This window comes from Podarcis filfolensis (genome assembly GCF_964270895.1).
Source record: "Podarcis filfolensis genome assembly, chromosome: 6".
Lineage (NCBI taxonomy): Eukaryota > Metazoa > Chordata > Lepidosauria > Squamata > Lacertidae > Podarcis > Podarcis filfolensis.
This window is the reverse complement of record NC_139609.1, coordinates 53,429,282-53,450,440: the sequence shown is the minus strand read 5'-3', so window position 1 is coordinate 53,450,440 and position 21,159 is coordinate 53,429,282. Positions and strand designations below refer to the sequence as shown.

Genomic DNA, 21,159 nt, shown 5'->3' with positions numbered 1-21,159 from the left:
TCTTCATATTAATCATCCAACAATTCATTGCTGTTATAGCATTTAATTTTCACTGACAGCAGGGCTTTGCTGATGGACAGCAAATGGGAATAAGTGCTGGTTTAACAGCATGCCTATATAAATGAGTGAAAAGGTACCACAACTTGCAGCATGAAACTAGGATTGGCAATAACAGTATATTGAACAATGGAAGAGGGAAATGCACATCAAAATGATTTTTGGAGCGCTAAAAGCAACGGTGGCATTGCAGGCAAAAGCTATGTGGAATAAGCAGATAAAATGACTCAATCAGATACTGACAGGAAACAGATGACATTTTCAAAACAAACACTCCTGCTTGCAAATGAGATGCCTCCTTTTATTGCCACATCAATTTGGCTTTCGGAAAGTCGCATATTTCCATTCCTTATGATGGGGTCTTCTGAACAGTAGATAAGAATGGAATTCGTACAGTAAGTGCTCGATCTGACTGATGCTCTGCTGCCAGTGTGTGTAGCACCAGCACAGTGTGGCCATTCCTAATATTTCAGTGCTGACCAAAGCCCATCCTGGCACAGAAATGCTAGCACATTTTATTTTGTTTTATTGTGTGGTATTCTAAGGGTCACTTAGCCAGTGCAGCAACTTGAATGTTGTTGCAATTCAATCCCTAAGTCCAGGGGCCATTCCGGAGGTAGAGGAGCTGGGAAGCCATGCCTAGTGATTGGTTGCAGTTCAATGCCTGTGTGTCAGGGGGCCATTCTCAGGGTAGAGGAATTGTGAGGCAAGCCTGTTCTGTTTTGGAAGTCACTGATGATCTGTTATGGTAGGTGGCTGTGGTCATTTCCATCCACCCCTTTAAAAGTATCTGTTTAAGCTCAGTTTCTCACATTGCATCAAGTTAGTCAAGGGAAGAGGGAAGTAGCTAAGTTCTGACAAAAGATTGTGTACTGGTTATGATGGGTCTGGAATGAAAGAGATTACAATCCCCCCTTTTTTTCTGGGTTTCCGTAATGCTCTTTTCCCCAGAATTCCCCACAGGTTAAATTCTCCAGAATTCTCTGCCACAGGTTACCTTTGTCCATGATTCACAAAGCAAACCAATACTGGTTTGTTTTTCTTTCCTGAATACCCTATGTTTTTGTCCTGTCTGGCAAAGAAGGGAATTTTTCCCTAGAGTTTGCACCTCTCTTAGTTCCCATGAACGGGCGGCAATCGGAATCCAGCGTGCATGGAAAAATCTAAGAGACTCAGGGCACTTCCAGGCTTGCTTTTCTGCAGGTGGGATTTCGCCACATGCCAGAAAATTGCACAATTGAAGTGAATTTGGGCTCTTACACAATAAATCCACCCCACCCCCAGAAGGAGGAGGAAACAGAAATGCAGTGGAAAGACTGGGATACTAATTGCTAGATGCTCGAGATGTCAAGTATTAAACCTGGGACTTTCTGCATACAAAAGAGATGCTCTGCCACTGACCTACGCCCTCCCCTACTTCAGAATGGTCATAATGTAGTTAACACTTACAACGTTATTTCTATGTTATGTTAGCACTTTAAAAAGTTAACACATTGTGTTTAATAATGTGGCCTCATATCAGGCAAATGAGAATTGAGGTGTCCTAAATCAGAAATCACTTCCAGCTCCAAAATATTTCACCCGTATTCCTTGTGGTGCCCTCAAAGTAGTAGAAAAAAATTGTCACTATCTTACATAAACCTTATTTTATTTCTAGAAACATTGAGTTGGTTTCTACTAAGTCATACTCAGAGTAGACCCATTGAAATCAATGAACCTGAGTTATCTGTGTCCATTAACTTCAGTGGTCTATTCTGAGTACGACTAGCACTGAATACCACCCCTTGTCAGTTTTGCTGGAAGCTGCAGAGTTTCCAACGGGGAGTTGAGAAGACTCCAGAAGGTGTAATGAAAAAGAATAATGGAATGCACAGGTGCCTTTTTAATCAAGTGAAGAACCAGTTACAGAATGCATAAGAAAAGAAAGAAATGTGCAACTCACAATTTATCACAAAGAGCATGAGAAGCATATTAATTTTTGGCACTGAAAGATGTTCCTGGTGCAGTTTTGGCCTTCCGGCTAAGCTGGAACTCCCCTTATACACTCATTGTCCTTGTGTTCTACGTACACAGGCTTTTCCATGCTGATTAACATTTGTTCTTTATTGGGGTCAAAATATTGATGTACATTTTCTCATAGGAAAGGTGTCTCAGCATCAGATAGGACAGAGCTTACAATGTCATACCGCTTCTCCTCTTGGAGTCCTTCCGTGCGATTGGACTGAATGACAGTATATCATTGTAAATATGCCCTTGAAAGAGAAGCAAAAGACATGTTTGCATTTGTGATCAAGCTATGTACACCAAACGTTTTAATGGTTACTTAGTGCACTACTTTACAACATAAAACACTGTGATTCTCAGGGAAAGGTGACTATAAAAGGAACTCAGATGTATACAAGACTCTATAATGGGGCATTTTCATAAATCTTGAGGCCTGAGAACATGTGGAATGATGCATTTCAAAATTCTGCTTTAGAACAGGGGGAAAATCCATTTGAGTGTTGTGAAAAGAGCTGCAAAGATGATAAAAGGCATAAAAGCATAGGTGAATGGAGTCAGGCATGTTTGGCATAGCAAATTCATTAATGCTACAATCCTGTTGGACATTTTCCGGTTTTCTGACCTACACGCTGAACACACTGTGCCACAAGATGCCAAACAGGCATATCCAGCTCCCCATGGCCAGCACCCCCCATGCCCTGGCTCAAATAATGAGTTCAATAGGATGCTGTAGAAAACTATTGTCTGATGTATATGAGAGACCCATGCTGTTTATGGCATGTAATGCCTTTTTGATATTCTTTGGTCTGGCTAGGCTGTTTATTTCCTGCTGCTTGCCTTTTCTTTCTGTCTTCCCTTTCTAATTTGGAACTTGGATTTTGACTGCGTCCTTTGGACACAACAGCCCAAGGACCACTCTCCTTCATTCCAAGCTGATTCCTCATACTACAGCCTTAGGCGAAGAAGGATGAAAGGGTGGATGAGATGAATTCTGCCTCACAGTGATGAGGAGATGCAGTTGGCTGTCATTGTAGCGTGGGTCTGAAGCTAAGCAGAAACTTTTGAGGTTCCTCTTGTTTAAGGAGTCAGAGGCCCATTGAAAGGCGGACGTGAAATAAATGAGGGAGAGTCTGGCTTGCTGGACTCCCATGGCAGCTGGATGTCTCCAAATAGCATGTGAGGGTGGAGAAGGTGCCTACCTTTCCCCAAGAGACTTCTTGCACTCATTGTTGCAAAGCTATCGAGCTGAACTTACTTCTCCATTCATTGATCGAAAGCTTTTCGCCCTCTGTGGAGTCATCATAGGAGTGCTGCGCCTCTGTCTCTTCCTCGATGTCTCTGTATGGGTCAAAGTAAGCGTGAGCCAGAGCTTGGGTGGCCGTCAGACGCTTTCCCACATCCAGCTGCAACATTTTGTCAAGCAAGTCCACTGCTGCAAGAAAGGAGGGAAACGGGGCTAGGTAAATTAGGGCAATAATGTTTAAGACTAGGATGAGCCCGAGAGTAATGTGCTGAAAACCAAAAGGGATGCTTGGTCTCTGAGGCACTTTCCCATGGCTGACTGCATCAGCTCATCAGACAGAGCCAAAAATGGTTTTCATTATTATATTGAATCTCACCCCCCACTGAAGTAGCACAGAAGATGGTGGTCACATACATCACTGAAAGGAGAGAAAATGCATATTCCAAAAGAGGTAGCCCATCCATAGATTCATAGAATTGTAGAGTAGGAAAGGACCCCAGGAGTCCAACCCCCTATAACACAGGAATCACAGCTAAAGAATCCCTGGCTGAGGGACACCCAACCTCTGTTTAAAAGCTTCCAATGAAGGGAAGTCCACCACCTTCTGTTCCACTGTTGTACAACTCTTAACATTCAGAATCTGATTTCTTGTAATTTGAACCCCTTGGTTCAGGTCCTACCCCAGAGTAGAAAAAACAAGCTTGCTCCCATTTCTACGTGACAGCCCTTCAGATATCACAACTTGCCTATCGTATCTGCTCTCAGTCTTCTCTTCTTCAAAGTATTGCACAGTCCCAGGCATACTTAGTTTCAGTGATGAAACTACATCAGTCCCGCCCCAAAACCATTCTGAGATTTACAGCATCACCAAGTACTTTGGCTCAAACAACCCCACCCCAACGCCCAAAAAATCATGCTTGCATTTTACTCCATATTTAATTTAGGTGAAGTAGGATGCTTTATTTATCTCCAACACTGTGAGGCTGAGAGGCAGTGACTGGTCCACGGTCGCTCAAAATTTGGAGAAGTGTGAGTATTGACAAATTGCTGTGTTTCAGTTACTGTATTGTTTTGGAAAGTGAGGATTAAGTAGGTTTGTCTCTAAGCGCAAACAGAATAAATTTGTCCCCCATCTCTTCTGCTGACTATATCTGTGATCCACTGGATCATGTGTGATGTTTCTCCATGTGATCACATATATGGGGAGTGTTGCATAATGGGATGGGGATGGGGAGAGTTAAGGTAAATAATCAAAACGTTACAGCAGGGGGTTATTTCACATTTTAAATTCCCTTTCAGCCTCATCTCAAATTGTGCAGAAAAGAGGTAAACTGCACACAGAAAAAGACAGCTAAACTAGGCTTAGAAAACAGGAAGGCAGGAAACCCAGATGTTAACCAATCTGTCAAGACAGTTTCCTTCTCAGTTTTACTTCTCAGCCCGTTTTGGAAGCACAGTGCTTCTTCTCATCTGCAACCTACATAGAAGGAGTGGAGGGAATTCAACAAGGACGATTCACACACATCTCTTCCAGAGTTCAAAAGCTTCAGTTCACAGCTACGTACAGAAATATTTCCTTGTCTTGATATTATGGGAAGACTTCAATGTGGTGCTAAGCAGACTGCTTTGATGGTGCAAGCATTTCAGGTTGCCTGATGGAACGACCTGCCCTCTTCTCCCCCAGGTGCTGTTCCATGCAGTGGCAGAGGAAGGGGTGTGTGGTGGGTGCGGCCCGTCCTGGGTGCCATCCCTAAGAGGGAGTGACATCACCACGCTGCCCCCCATGACACACTCCACTCGCTGCACCCGCCTGGGACGCTTGCCCTGCCCCCACGGGTGCACAGGGTGTGCATGCCAGAGCAGCTAGCTCCGCCTCTGGTTCCAGAGGTTCTCATGATGTCACTCCATAGTCAATGGCAGTGAGTAGGTGAGGGGGGGAAGCCCTGCAGCACTAGTGAAAGTCCTTGTGCTGGCAGGGCCTGTTAGTAGAATCCTGCCCCCCAAATCATGACAGAAATACAATAAGATTTCTTTGTCGCACAGAGCAATTTGGAACAATCGCTAACTTGCATCTTTAAGGTGTAGCTTGCATGACATGGTCAGACTGCTGAACTTCCCCATCCAACACAACTTTTGAAATTGCCAGAGCCCTGTCGTCCTTGGCATCCGAGCACCCTATTTTAAGGGATTTTTTCCCCTTCATTTGTCATCATTATCAAAACACTACAGAAAATGATGATTACTCCAGCTCTCTGGAAGACACGGCAGAGTTGCATTGCCTCTATTGTAAAAAAATGTTTGCTTGGCCAGGCTTACTAAAAGTGAAGTATTAAATGCAGGTTCTGTGGAGTCAGGGAAAATGTGTCTACTTACCCAAAGGATTAGCTTTGGGGAAAAGGAGAGATAAATCCATTTTAGGGATCTTGGGAAGCGACTGGATGTAGCTTTTTGCCTGAAAGAAACAAGACTTTCAGACAGGCATACAAATGCCCCACAACCGGAAAGTGTAAGGAGCAATATTAAATAGTTTATATACTGTTGGGGAACCAAAGACTCACACATGCAGTCAGCTTTTAACTTGAGCAGTAGTTTACAATGGCCAACATGTCTGTAAATAGGACACAGTAATAATTCTACCAGTTATTAACGCCTCCTCTATTTTGCTCTTAATTCCAGCAGCTCCCTTTATGCAATAATTGCCTGTTTATCTTTCCCTTCTTCAAGCAAGTAATTTGGTGCAGTTCTAAACATGCTTACGAGGGAGTAAGCCACACTGTACGTAGTGAGACTCTGAAGAAAGATGCAAAGGGCTGCACTCTTAGGTAAACTTAAGTACAGAAATACAATGTGTTCTAAGTCACACAGCAAATGATTAGCTCAAGGAGGTCTGGTTGCCAATCTTTGTTTCACTGCATCCCAAACAGGTGTAGAGATCTTCCAATACAGCATTTTCGTCTTTGCATGTGTCTCCTGTAACTTCCTTTGCAACTCCTGAGAGCACAAAATCCAGTCCACATGGGGGCGAACAGAGCAAGCCCCACATTCTGAGGACCGTATGCCAATAGTGGGCGAGGCCAAGCACAAAAGTGAGAGAAGCGTCTGATGCAATTTTCTTACCGCTTTGTCTTCCAGCTTTTGCACAAATTCTTCTCCGGGGCTTCCTGTCACTTTCAAGATCTGAGTCAGCTGATCTAAATCTGGCAGGCTAAGTTAAGGCTTATTAAAACAAAGGCTCAAACTTTGGAACGTAAGTGTCAAAGCACCTGCACAAGTTACATTTATATATCTATTTATTAATGCATTTCTATTTTGTTCTTTCTCCATAGAGGTTTGCCTCCACCACCCTGATTTTATCCTTGCTAGACTAAGAGATGGTGAGACTTTCCCGTTTACTGATTCATAGTGATAACGGTGGCTACAGTCTACAACCTTTGGGTAATATGTTGAGTTTCAAAGCCTCAACTTATATCTGAAATACCCCATTCCGCCCCCCCTGCCCCCCCCGCCCCCCGCATTATTATGCATTTTTATATTCTCTTTTGTACAATGGCTACTTTGGGGGGCTTACAGTGACACCAACAATAACAGTAATAGCACACAACTTTGGTTACAATGCTATATGCATTGTAAGCCCGACTGAACTCAATGAGACTACTCAGAAATGAGTGGACATGAACAGAATTGTGCTGCTTGCCTCCCTAAGGGAGGGAATTCCACTAATGTAGTGCCACCACCAAGAAGGCTCCATCTCCCATCCCCCATAATCAGCTTCCTCCAGCGGTGGGATTCAGAGGAGCTGGAGGGGCAGTGGGGCATGTTCAGCTGACATGCGGGGAAGCTTTCCTGCGTATCAGCTGAGCAGCCCCACCAAGCCTCCGGATTGTGTGGAGACCCTCCCCAGAGCCTGAAGAGGACATTCTGTTCGCGCTCTGGGAGGGGTCACCTCATGAGCCGGAGGGGCAGCGGGGCTTTGTTGAGGCTGCTCAGGTGCGGGGAAGCAGCAGTGGTGGCTGCGCTACCCTGCATATCAGCTGTTAGGTGGGAAGGCTGAGCAGCCTCAGCAAAGCCCCTCGACACCTCTGGATCATGAGACCTTCCCTGGAGGCCAAGGAGGATGTCCTTTTCAGACTCTGCAACAGGTCTCCTCGCAGGCCAGGAGAACTCTCCAGGGTGCTCCCCATTTCCAGGTCCCACTTCCAGGGTCCTGGCACCTTGTGTGTGCATGGTTGTGCTCAAATAGATTTCACGTAAATGGGGAGTTGCCTGTACCTCCTGCCACAAGGATTCCTATTTCCCATTATTTCTATTTTTAGTCCATACACCGAGAGTATCAGTCTCCATCACACCCTCAACGGACGCATTTAACACACCCCTACAGGTCATAGAGAAGGATACAGTCTTTACCCTTAAACAGAGTTTTCCCAGTCAACATTTCTGCCATGATACAGCCAACAGACCAGATGTCCACTGTTGAGGAGAAGAAACACAGGAGGAGAAGACTGAATGGCTCATAAAACCCTTATTTTAAACAAGGGTTTAAAATAAATAAATAAATAATTCCCTGTGACAATGTTTTGTATGTCCTATTCCTCCTCTGGGGTCTTGCTGAATATTTTCACTTCCTCTCTCCTGAAGTGGAGTGTGTGCAGGGACGATTGCAGACAATGACTAGTGCACATTAATGCAACACAAGCGTTTACTAATAGGGATAGCAGCGGAAGCAGCTGCATCAGAAACACCTGCGCTTATGTGCCATAACTCAGGCTAAGAAGCTCTTCACTCTTGTTAGCTTCTCTGAGAATACAGTGCATAGCGGCACACAGTCAAGCCCTGAGTTGTGCACGGGTTTCATTCCTGGCCTCTGCGTGCATCTGTGGAGCGCACCTAAACCTGCCTCTCCCCATTATGGCCTTTTTATGGCCTGTTCCGCTCTTGTTCTGCCCTCTTCCAGGTCCAGAACACTAGCTCATGGGCTATATAAGGGGAGAAAATCAGTTCAAGCTGCAATCCTATGCACATTTATTCAGGAATATGCACCATTGGACAGAGTGGGGCTGACTTCTAAGTAAACATGTACAGTATTATTTATTATTTTATTTATTAAATTTGTATACTGCCCTATGCCCGCAGGTCTCAGGGCAGTTCACAATGTAATATAGGGTTGCGCTATCAGGTTTGTACAAATTTTAAACAGATGCATCTTTGAACCAGAGGAGGCAGTGCTTTTTTCCACGGGGTACATGGGGGTACGCATACCCCTAAACATTTTGTGAATATAACGGGAGAAGAAACTTAAAAAAATTAAAAAATAGTTTCTTTTCTAGCACAGTAAGTCATTAGTTCCATTGCTACCCCTGATGGTGGCCTTTTGTCCATTTCCTGTATTTATTTTTCCTGATTTGAACTATAAAATGGTGATTTTCTTGAGTCAAAATGAAAGTACCCCCTAAACATTTTTTTAGGAAAAAAAGCACTGCAAGGAGGTATAAGGGAAATATATTGTACTTGTTTATCAGGTGGCATTATTATTTCTGAAATCTTAAGAGCATGAAAAGCCGGCTAAGGATACCCACATTCTAATGAGAAAAGTTCCCCCAGCAGCCGAGCAAGGAAATTATTTCACCCACCAGTCTGATTGTAATGCATCCAGTTCAGGATCACTTCTGGGGCTCTGTACCAGCGGGTCACAACATAGCCTGTCATCTCAGAGTCTGTATGCCTTGCCAAGCCAAAGTCCAATATCTACAGCACACACACACACACAAATGGTGAGATATAATGAAGGAACCACAGAACAGACTCGCCACCCTTCAGGAAAGGGAAGACTTCTTCTTTTCTAGGACTGTTCTGCATCACCAGAACACTCTGCAATATCACTTGGACACAAAGTCTGCACTAGAAGCAATGTATTCCTATTGATAACAAACATCTTCTCCATCACACATAAGAACTAACAGGATTTCTTTTTTAAGCTGGCAGCATAAAACCAGATCAAATACATTTCTGTAGAATCTTGCTGATATCTATATTCCAAATGGTTTTCAAACCTAGATGATATGAATCCGGGGCATAGACCATGGTAAGTCCCTGTTACATCCCAAAGCCATCTGTCAGTGAAAGAGCGTACCGATGATGGAGAATAATTTTAGGTGCCATTGTGCAACTCTAAAACTGGGGGCTGAAATATTTTTGTGTATTTGCGATGTACTGTACTATTTTCTTCTTTATTATTTTATTTGTAAGTGATGTGCTATGTTTTTCTTTCTTTTTCTTTTTCTAAGTTTTCTTTGTATATCTAGGTTGGTTATAAACCAATAAAGATTGAATATAAATGAAACTACATCAGAATATCCCTGGATTTGCACTCTGAACCTCTTGCTTCAAATTCAGCAGCATACATAAACAAATATTCAAAATTGGGTCTCTATATAATATGCAATTGTATGTAATCTTTGGGGTAAGTTCCACTGAAATCAGTCAGATGTACTTCCAACTAACCACACATCTGATGTGGTTGCTGATTCAGAAAAAGCGCCATCAAATCAATCTTACATGCTACATGCCTCTTACTTTTGAAAAGTATTCCTACCTTTAGTTCACAGTCTTCATTGACTGCCAAGTTACCAGGCTTCAGATCCTGCAAAACACAGAAAGGCCAGGAAATAAGCCTGCAAGTCAATGTGACACACACACATACACACACCCCAGCTTGGCACATGCAGATTTGCAACACCTTCCCCCAATCCATGCCACCTGTGGGTGTCCCCATTGGCATGACTCTTGATTTTTGGGCTCAGGCAGAGTTTCCAGGCATGTTGGTGGCATCCCTTGTCTTTAAATAAAAATCAATGAATTAGGCTGCAAGCCTGTATGCACTGACCTAGAAGTTAGTCCCACTCTGCTCTGAGTAAACATGGAAAGGATTGTGCTGTAAAAAACTGTTTAACCCTTGAAAATATATACAGTGGTACCTCGGGTTAAGAACTTAATTCATTCTGGAGGTCTGTTCTTAACCTGAAACTGTTCTCAACCTGAGACACCACTTTAGCTAATGGGGCCTCCCACTGTCACTGCGCCACCGCTGCACAATTTCTGTTCTCATCCTGAAGCAAAGTTCTTAACCTGAGGTACTATTTCTGGGTTAGCAGAGTCTGTAACCTGAAGCGTCTGTAACCCGAGGTACCACTGTATTAAATTTAATAACAAAAAATCTGTCTCGTTTTTTTTCAAGGATGAAAAACCTGTCCCTACACTCTCTTATTAATGTTCTCAGTAAATGCTCCCCAGATGTGGGACACATAGGTACTTTTGTGGTTTGGGGGAGGTAAAAGATTATGTTCTACACTTAAAACTAGACAGGTATCTAGCCTTGTTTAATGTGACAGAAGGCTCTCCCTCCCTCTAATTTAGACCTGCTTTTTCTCTGCATTTTGGGATGTTGTCTTCAAAAACGTTCTGTGTTGAAAGCTGGCGTGAGGGTGTGGAAGAGGCTCTGCGTAGTGATGTATTTTCAGGTGATGTGCAATGCATTTTCCTCAGGCAGTTTCTGAAATATTTTTCGAGGGAGGAACTAGAGGCCCTCACAGCTCTGTGTCCAGGACTTGCCCTTGGAGTATGTGAGGTAAGAGCTGAAGAAAGTGCAGCTAAGTGGCAGAAAAATGCCACCCTGCAACACAGCAGGGCGAAGTGAGCAACCTGCTTCAGGCGGCACAGTGGGAGGAGCTTAAACAACAAGCCACGCCTACTGAGGTTTCCTCTTCTCCACAACTCTTATAAAGGTGGAGGAACCTGGCCTTCTCTTTTATTTATTTTACAAATGTGCTGAGCACTTCACAGCCTGAAGCCATCAAAGCAAAACAATAAAATCATTCCGACAGATGTGCAATTAATATTCCATAAATGACTGGGTCACACCTCAGGGAAAGCCTCCTTAAACAACAGTGACCTCAGCAGGTGCCTAAATGTCACGAAGTGAAGTGCCTGTCTAATCTGGGCTGGCAACTGATTCCAGTGAACTGGAGCTGCAACACTAAAAGCCCAATTTCTAGTACAAGCAAAGATCAGCTCTGAGGCATGTGGTACACTTAGTAGTGCCCCATCTGAGGAGTGCAGTTGCAGTTGGAGTGAAGCAATCCCTTAGGCCACCCTAAGGCAGAATAGTGGCAGCTCAAATGTGGCCGGGCTGGATGATGGTATTGGCTCTGGGTTTATTGCAACGCACTGCTGGGGCGGAACCAGCAACTGTCTTCTCTACATAGCTAAGAGACAGAGGATAATGTCCCTGGTAGAGGCAGGCAGATATCATTAGGTATCATTTGGTAGTCTTTGGCATACGAATAGGGACATCAAAAGAGAATTTGAAAAGGTTGAGGGCAGAAAAGGTATCATGTGCAGGAGAATGCACTGTAAGCTGTAAGAGAAACAGCTTTAAAGAAAGTTAAGGGACACATACCCTGTGAATGATTCCAGCGGAATGAATATACTGCAATTAAAAAAGAGAAACACACAAACATCTGTTTGGTCATTTGTGAACAAGTATTTTCCCACCCAACCCCCAACAGTCAATCATCTGCCAGGATCTTCTGTAATGGAAAATGTCCCTTGCTGTCATCTTATAACAGTGTTGGCCAACCAACCATAGGTTACTTGGACATCAGCCTTAACCAGCATGACCAATGATCAGAGTCTGGAATGATGGGAGTTGTAGTCCAGCAACATTTAGAGGGCCACAAATTGTCCATCACTGACTTACAATTTGGATGGGAATTAAGTTGCCCCCAGTGGCTCTGAGAAAAATCAAAGCAGTCTGCATAGTTTCTACCAAACTAAAAAGGTGAGCTAAGAAACTCAGCTGCTATATACTAGACTTCCACTAAGCCTCTTATAATCACACATACTACCAACCTTTATGTCCTAAAAAACAATAACCCTTGTACCTTTTTCCACTTGCTAAGTTATCAGCTACAACATGGGGAGACTGAAAGGTTATGAACTCTTATAATGAGCAGACTTGTAAAGGCATTCATTTTATAAATGTAGGAACTTGCAAGCTAGTTTGCCCAGTATATCAGAATCTACTTTTTAGGCCAGAAGAGAGACATGAAGGAAAATTCAGCAGGATCAAATTCCTACTCTGAGGTTTTTTCCAAACCCTTACCTTCAACCCTTTCAACACCTGGTAGATTAGATACTGAATCTTCTCTTCACTGAACTGATGTCCCATTATCTTTTGTAAATCTGTCCGCATGTATGGCATCACCAGGTAGCTAGAAGACAGTAAAACAATTCCCTGAATCTCAAAGTAAGACAGTCACTGACATACTAAGACCCTGCATTTCTGAGAACTATCCTCTATTTCAGGATCAGAAATGGCAACATTGATCACAGTGAGAAAGACAGGAGTGCCACATATTCTAATTTTAATACTACTTTAATATTTTTAAAACATTAAGTGGTTTTTATATGCTTTTAAATAAAATAAAAACAGCAATGAAGAAATAACATTCTGCGCCCAGAAAAAGCTGAATTCTGCAACTTGTATATAAACTATGGAAATTAGTACACATTGGCTTCTTTTCAGAGTATACACAAGCAATAGTTTAGATTCAGTCGCTGACTTCAGGAGGAATGGAATCAGGCTGAATTCAGCTGATTTTTGTAGTACCAGGCAACAGACTAACACACTGTACCAGAAGCAAATCCTACAGTAGAACTTTGCAGCATTTTATGGAAGGAAGTACAAACTTACAAGTCTTGGAATCCGTCAAAGGTCATAGCTGAAGTGAAGACATCAAGTAACCCAATGACCTGCAGTAAAAGGAGACACGGAATTTAATGTTATTAAGGACACACTGTAGAAGAGGAGTTCTGTGCCCCACCAGAAGCAAAGCCATGGTTCAATGGCAGTTCATGCATTGGGTGGAAATCCAGATTTTATACTATATGCTGTACAGTATTCATGCAAGTCCCGAATCTAGGGACTAACACCAGGAATAGTAAAGAATGTGTATTTTCAGATGCTAGAATACTAATACTGCAAAACTTGCAAAAGAGATTGGAACATGCCCAACAGCCAAAACTTTCCTGAAGCTGAGAAAACAGGAGTTACTCACATTATTAGAATATCACTAGCATAGCTGATTGTTCCCCAAAATGGTAAACATTGGCAGAGTATGAACTTGCACCCCGCCCCCACCAGAGTGTGAATTCTGAAGGAAAGCGGATTTTCATCTCTGCATTGTATGCAGTTCAGAAGTGGAATATTGCAATTTCAGTGTCCTCTTCATTTGGTATACAGTCGTTCCTTGGAAGCCGAATGGAATCCGTTCCAGAAGTCCGTTCGACTTCCAAAACATTCGACTTCCTGCAGCCAATCAGAAGCTGCGGAAGCCCCGTCGGACGTTCAGCTTCCCAAAGAACGGTCGGAACACTCACTTCCGGGTTTGCGGCGTTCAGGAGCCAAAACATTCGACTGCTAAGGCGTTCGTCAACCAAGGCACGACTGTACTAGAGATCCTAAGCAGATCTACATTTAACTGGCACAGGCCATGCTCCTCTTTTTTGCCCACTTGAATTAAGTGCATCAGACATGTGGAAGAGAAGCAGGGGGAAAAGGGCTCAGGGGTGGAGATTTATTAGATGTCACCTGTCATCAGCTCATGCTCTTTTACCATCATCCTCTACATTGTCTATAAGGACGAGGGCATATCAGTTTATGAGTCTTCATGAAGATTTTGCCAACTAGTAACGTGGTTATTACAACAGCAAAGTTCAATACAGGGATGAAGAACTTGTGGCTGTCCAGAGTTCCCAGTGAAGAGGGACTGATGGTTAAACCACTCTTGAGAACTGTAGCTCTGGCTCGGGAACAGGGGTCTCCTAACAACTCTCAGCACCCTTAAGAAACTACAGCTCCCAGAATTCTTTTGGGGAATCCCTGACTGTCCAAAGCAGCATGATACTGCTTTACATGCATGGTGTGAATGTGGCTAAAATCTGGTGGGCATGCAAATTCTGACACTGCATACTTGGTCAGATTTTGTTTTGACTACCAAAACTTGGGTGGAGATAGATTCCGATATTTAATTGCATCTTCCATCCAGGGCTGTGCATGAAAGACATAGACAACTGTGTGTAAGCAAGCAAAGGGAAGGAGTTACTCACATTCTCATGCTGCATGTGCTTCAGCAGTGTCAGTTCACGATATGCTCGCTTGGCAAAGATCTCAGACTGGAATGGGCGGCAGAGCTTCTTGATTGCCACTTTCTCCCCAGTCTTCTTATCTATTGCTGAGCTGTGGCAAATAAGGCAGGAGAAATCCAGAAGGATATGAAGTTGGAGTGCTATGAGAGCTTCTGCATGTTTACTTGAAAGTATGGATGGGCAAATCCATCAGTACTGGTTTCTCATTTTCCCAGACTTAAGTTTAGTTCATTTCTTCAGTTCGGCATTAGTCTGAAATTTTGTCCTCACAAAAATTCACCAGCAATTTAGTGGACATTTCTCATAAGAAACACATTTTTGTAAGCCATTGCCACTATCACAAACTTTTATGCCAACCTTTTTTCTCTAGTACATATTTTGTTATTTTCACTAATACATGCATTTTTGTACACTTTCTTTGGTTAGAGGACCACACTCTAAAATTTGCAGAAGTGTGAATTTTGAAGATCAGCTGCATTTCAGCTTTGAGTATTGTTGCAAAAAGTGTGGATTTTAAGTAGATTTGCATTATTATGCAAACCACATCAATTTTCTTCCCAATCTCTATTGTGTGCCTGTATCTGTCAGCTGAGGATAACATTTAATGCATCTCAAAAGCTTATGCCACAATAAATCTGCTGGTCTGTAAGATGCCATGGGACACTTTTTCTGTTTTTAATATAACAAAGTAACACATATTTGTCTCTGAAAGTTCATGTGCACATTGTATGTGCATTTTTATTGAAGTGTTTATGTCCTCTGCTCTGGTTCTAATGTTTTTATTGTTATTCTGTATCTTTATTTATCATAATCATCATCTATTATCATTAACTTGGGATACAATTTTAAGAAAAAGACTGAAAATTGTTTTTTAAACAAAGCAATATGTGAATGAGTATGTGAAAAAGAGATATTCCAACAATGTTCCATTGTTCCAATGTTCCAACTAATTAGTAAGGTAAAGGGACCCCTGACCATTAGGTCCAGTAGTGACCGACTCTGGGGTTGCAGCGCTCATCTCGCTTTATTGGCCGAGGAAGCCGGCGTACAGCTTCCAGGTCATGTGGCCAGCATGACAAAGCCATTTCTGGCGAACCAGAGCAGCACACAGAAATGCCATTTACCTTCCCGCTGGAGCGGTACCTATTTATCTACTTGCACTTTGACGTGCTTTCGAACTGCTAGGTGGGCAGGAGCAGGGACTGAGCAACGGGAGCTCACCCCGTCACGGGGATTCGAACCGCTGACCTTCTGATCGGCAAGTCCTAGGCTCGGTGGTTTAACCCACAGCACCACCCGCGTCCCTATGTCAACTAATTATTGTCCCCCAAAGGCAGGAAGGATTCAATCAGCCAATGAGCCAGTCGTGCTCTATCCCATGCAATAAACTCATTCTTCATTTAATAAACCATTACTGAAGGCTGATGTCATTCTTTTCGCAATCTTGCAGCTAAGTGCTAGAGTAAAGTCACTTGGTTGAGGCTACAGTTCCATAACCACTGCTGCCAGCCCATCCCCCAAAAGGTTCTCCAGAGTGAGGCGGGGGGGGGGGTCCCCTCTCCAGAATAAGGTGGCCTGGGAGTTGTGCTATTTCATTCAGTTTGGATTGCTCAGCCCTCACAGTAGAAATGCTACTTGGGACTCATCCATTTTGTACTCAGCAATCCTAATGTCTAAGTAGACTTGGAACTTGAGTTACAAAGGTTTTAATATCACTCCCTTTTAATTTTTAATCAGCACAGACAATCACCTATAAGCAGTCTGAGTCTATACATTCAATGCTTTTTTTGTGTATGCAGTCTGTAGAATTGTCCTGTGCCTGCAAAATATCGCACCAGACATTGCTCAGAGCAAGTCAGCACACGATTACTAGGTTATCATGTGGCAATTGCTATCGTTATGTAAATACCATGAATCCACCCTTGGTTATGGCCTGCTTATTAACCAACACAGCAGAAATGCAAAAATACCACACACAAATTCATTCCACCTGATGCGTATATGTGATAAAAGGATGGCTGTCTTTTGCAGGCATTCTTGGGCTCTAGGAAGTTGTATCAGCAGCTGAGCTCCAAGAAACCTGTCCCTTTCAGCAGCCTTCTCTGATATTTTAAACATGTTCTGCCTCTGCTGTCAAAGCCATTGTGCCTTTGGACGCCAGCTGCTTTGAGAAAGTGCTCTTGTGTTTGGTCCTGCATGTGGTTTCCCTACAGGCATCTGGTCAGCCACTGTGACAACTGGATACTAGGCTACATGGGCCATTGAGACTGGAATGGCCTGATCCAGCAGACTCATCCTGTATTCCTTTTAGTGCCAAAACCTTTTCAGTCTCTTTAAAAAAAAAATCCCTTCCCCAATTTGCTGGTGGCAACAATATTGTTGTGAGTTTGGGGGTTAGCCTGCATGATGTCTTGAGTCCCTTGTGATTCTTGGGGTCCTGGATCCAACAAGGGTTAAAAACTTAATGGAGGATTTATGTCTCAGGACCCATTCAAGGGTATGGGAGGTACGCTTGCCTTGAAGCCACCACCAAATCTGGCTCCCTAACCTGCACAATGCATATTTCCAAACATGTACAGTGGTAGCTCGGGTTACAAACACCTCGGGTTACAAATGCTTCGGGTTACAAACTCCGCTAACCCAGAAGCAGTACCTCAGGTTGCGAACTTTGCCCCAGGATGAGAACGGAAATTGTGCACCAGCTGCACAGCAGCAGTGGGAGGCCCGATTCATGAAAGTGCACCTCAGGTTAAGAAAGGTTTCGGGTTAAGGACGGACCCCTGGAACGAATTAAGTTCGTAACGCGAGGTACCACTGTATTTGTTTTATATTTTTCTATATGCTCTGGCTATCTTATGTGCCCATCTTTTAAATAAGTAACATGGAAAGAGTCTGACTTTACACCATTCTTTACTGACTGCAAGTTCTGTCCTGCTTGAGGTTCTGGGGGTAAATAATCATAAAATGCCTGCATTCTAATTGTCGGGCATGGTTTTTAATATGCTCCCTACCATTAGGCAAAGTGAGGCAGCTGCCTCAAATGACAAAGGGTGAAGGGCAGCAGCTAAAAAATGCATGCATAAACTAGTAATATATATATTCATATACATACACATGAACATACATAAGCATATACATAAGAATGTAAGTAGAGCCTACTGCATCAAGCCAGTGGCTCATCTTGTCCTGCATGATGTTCTCACAGTAGCCAGCAAGATGCCTCTGACAGTGGAGGGAGAACAGAGCCATAAAGGTTAGTAGCCACTGATGACTTTATCCTCCATAAATTTGTCTAATCCTCTTTTAAAGTCATCTAACTGCCCTGAAACAAATATTCAGTTTCTCCCCCCCCCCCAATTTAATCTTTATCGATTTTAAATATTGCATCCGCTCACTACAAAAAGAACAAAAGAAAAAACAAAACACATCAAATAAAATGTTACATATAAAATAAAGTTCTTCCATACGTTGAGACTTCCGTCTTCCTTGGTATGGGTCCTTCGTTTCCTTGTTGACTGCATATTGTATGACATTTAACTTATCATAAATTATCTATAATCTTTGTAGCATATGACATTGCAGAAGTTAATCAAAGCATGTCAAAGATTTCATATGTGAACAATGTTCTTTTAAATATAATCTGTATATATCCCATTCTTTGTTAAACTTTTGGTTTGTCTGGTTCCTAATTTTTCCTGTCATCTTTGCCAATTCTACACAGTCAAATAATTTCACCTGCCATTCCATTTTAGTTGGTAGTTTTGGCCCGTCTCAGTTCTTTGGTATTTGGAATGGGTGGCATATTTTTGGTCATATAAAAATTCGAGGTGAGTGGCCTAGCAATGTAGATCAGCCTTTGATAACTGGATTCCCTCTAGCACTTTTGGGCTACAACTCCCATCATTCCTAGCCACTGGGCAGCATGTGTGTTGCTGTCCAAAGTATCTGGAGAACAACCAGTCGCTGTATAGGCTGATGTAGATTACATTTGGTCGACTATATTTGGTCTACTTCCTGGTCTGAAATAAAACGTGCCAGTTCTGTGTCTGCTCAGGGGCGCTATGCACCTTGACAGTGGTGCTGGGTGGGCAAGTGGGCACCATTTGCTGTTTCCCCTCAGGCAGCAAAATGTATTTGGACTAGCCTTGGTCATTGGCTATGCATCCCTACTGGCAAAGCTGCTGGCAGCCTAGATGCCTGTCTGTACCTGCCAAATCTGAAACATCTTCCTCCAGTGTGGAAACTCAGAGTTTGCACTGGTGCTTTATGAACCAAGGCACCAAACAGCTGAAATATTAACAACAAGGGGCCTTGCAGGAAGTGAAGCAATGGAACATTAAGCAGCCTTCCCCACATGTCTAGCTCATTAGAACTGATCTGTTGACACTTGGAATGACGCAGGCTATGGCCAGAAGGAAGCAAGGCACCTTTACCAAAATGCAAATTGCTTTCACTCCATAATGGAGGAGAGGGAAGGACCTCCTCTTGACTCCTCCCAAGAACCCAGGCTTCCAGTGTCCTGTACCCCAGTCTCTCTCCCGCTTCCACCCCACTCCACCCCCTGCCGCCATCTGCCAAGGGCCCTGGGATCCATAAAAAAGCCACTCACCAGACAGAGCCATAAGCTCCAGAGCCCACGGGGCTGAGAGAAGTATATCTCCTAGGAAGCTCCCAGACGGTCTTGTTTATTTCTTGCTTGTAGAAGCCTCTTCTCCTGGGGAAGCTCATCTCCTGTGTGTCTGGAGTGGAACACTCCAGTGCTCAGGGCCCCCAAGAGGAGATTGAGAGCCAAATCCGGAATCTCCCCACCTTGAAAGCTCCTCTAGGAAAAGGAATACCTGTGGGTTTCCGTCTCAGCTGCTATTGTTGTGCTCAACGAGCCACATTTCCCTCCTCCTCTGCCCACACACCAGCCCAGGAAGGAGGCATCAGGTTTCAAATTAGACACACCTCTTTCCCGGTACTTTCAGAGGACTCACCTTTTCTACCTTAAAGGTAGCCAGCAGCAGAGACAACAACCATTTTTGGCTATTAGGTTTTTACTGCTACAATTAAACACTTCCCTCGTGTCCCTGATTGCCAGTTTCCATAAAGGGTAAAAGGAAGGGAGAGAAAGAGCTAGAGAAGGCATGGTGTAGATTAGACTTTGTCCTTAGCTGGAAAGTTATTGATGCAAAGGAATAATCAGATCTTAGAACAGCCGTCAAAATTCCAGCTGCTTGATTCCAGTTGCCATTTATATAAAATGGGGGGGGGGTGTATTTCTTAACTGCCCTTCACAATAAGAGCACAGAGTGGGTTACAACAATAAAATGAACACTTACACACAATTAAAACTGATACAACTGGAAAAGAAAAGTGTTGTTGTTGGTGTTGTTGTTTTTAAAGCAGAATCATGCACACACATATAATAATTAAAAGTGGTTCCACATATAAAAATGAAAACAGTTCAAAATAGTTCCAATACTGATGCAGACTGGGGGAAAGAGCTTCACGTAAAAGGCTTGTCTATCCCATGGCTTCCTTCAATCAGTGAGGAAGCTTAAAGGAAGCATAGAGCTATATTTGCACAAAATGCTATTGAAAATGTTGGCTATCTCACTGGAAACATTCAGAGGCAAAACCGAAAGGCCATATCCTGCATTTTAAGATGAAAGGTTTCAGAAACAAGACGAACATTGGTGAGCTGATAATTATTGCCTTTAAAGTGATGCTCTTCTCAAATGGTTGGATAGCAGCAATAGTGGGGGGTTATTGTAATCATATCTTTCTAGAGGCATCACTGTGAGAAACAGAATCTATATCATGGGTGGCTCACCTGCATCCCATTGTCCACATCCAGCCCCCAAGTGTTCTTACCTTGGCTGTTCAAGACCCACCAGGATTTGGCAAATTGGTGGGGCATTTCTTTTTTTCTTTTTCTTTTTTTAAAAAACAAACTAAATTGCATTAAACACTGGTTGAGCTTGGGTTTGTCCCCCACCAAGCTTGTCCCCCACCAAGTTCAGAATTTTTATTGATGGTACCAGCAGCCACAGTCCTGTCTTTGACCTGCTACTTGCTGCATCCTCATTGTCAAGTGCTTCTGCAACACTGAGCTATCTTCCTAGTTCCTCATGAGCCCATGCACTATTTGGGAGAGATTGGTTCTCTTTCTTCCTGTCCTCTGGGCAAAGGTATGGCAAAGCTGCCACTATGGCAGCTCTCAATGAAAAGTGCTGGTGGTGTGGAGAATTATCTGGACAAGTGTTCACCACTGCTGTCTAGAAGGGTGAGTGTGTGAGAAGTGTGTTTGTGAGAGAATAGGAGAGGCATGTGGTCTGTAGCTAAGATGTAAATGTAGCCTGTATGCAGTGCTTTGTTTCTCTCTCTCTCTCTCTCTCTCTCTCTCTCTCTCTCTCTGTGTGTGTGTGTGTGCGTGTGTGCTGTTACTCACAATGAAGTACCCTTCTCAGCCAAACCGGCTGCAGCTGCTGCTGGACAGGCCATGCTGCAAGCTGGGCTCGGATGTGGGGCGAGTTTTTTCCGAGCGCCCAGAGCTGGGCTCCTCGCTGCCAGGAGGTGTGGCCTTCTGCCTCAATGCCATCTGCAAGGCCTTTAAGGAAGCCAGAGTCCTGCAAGGCTGCCACTGCCTCCACAAACCCAGCCCACCT

General features: G+C 43.4%; 1 protein-coding gene across 1 annotated transcript; it reads right to left on the bottom strand.

Annotated features, from left to right (window-relative positions):
• Nucleotides 1-1,919: 1,919 nt before the first annotated feature.
• MAPK13 (mitogen-activated protein kinase 13) lies at nucleotides 1,920-19,548 on the bottom strand. Its single transcript, XM_083617921.1, has 12 exons — nucleotides 19,116-19,548; nucleotides 14,468-14,597; nucleotides 13,053-13,111; nucleotides 12,462-12,570; nucleotides 11,757-11,786; nucleotides 9,894-9,941; nucleotides 8,932-9,046; nucleotides 7,700-7,771; nucleotides 6,422-6,501; nucleotides 5,678-5,756; nucleotides 3,317-3,493; nucleotides 1,920-2,309 (listed from the first exon to the last, which is right to left on the bottom strand). The coding sequence occupies exons 1-12, from the start codon at nucleotides 19,232-19,234 to the stop codon at nucleotides 2,230-2,232; spliced, it is 1,098 nt and encodes a 365-aa protein (XP_083474047.1). The 5' UTR covers nucleotides 19,235-19,548; the 3' UTR covers nucleotides 1,920-2,229.
• Between the last annotated feature and the right edge of the window lie 1,611 nt (nucleotides 19,549-21,159).

Excerpts from the sequence above, each read along its gene's own strand:
- MAPK13 (XM_083617921.1), bottom strand. The coding sequence starts at position 19,234 with ATGAGCTTCCCCAGGAGAAGAGGCTTCTACAAGCAAGAAATAAACAAG. Across the intron at positions 9,047-9,893 it reads ATGAAGACTGTGAACTAAAG|ATATTGGACTTTGGCTTGGC; the intron begins GTAGGAATACTT and ends TGTGTGCTGTAG. Across the intron at positions 2,310-3,316 it reads TTCGATCAATGAATGGAGAA|GGCATATTTACAATGATATA; the intron begins GTAAGTTCAGCT and ends TTCTCTTTCAAG.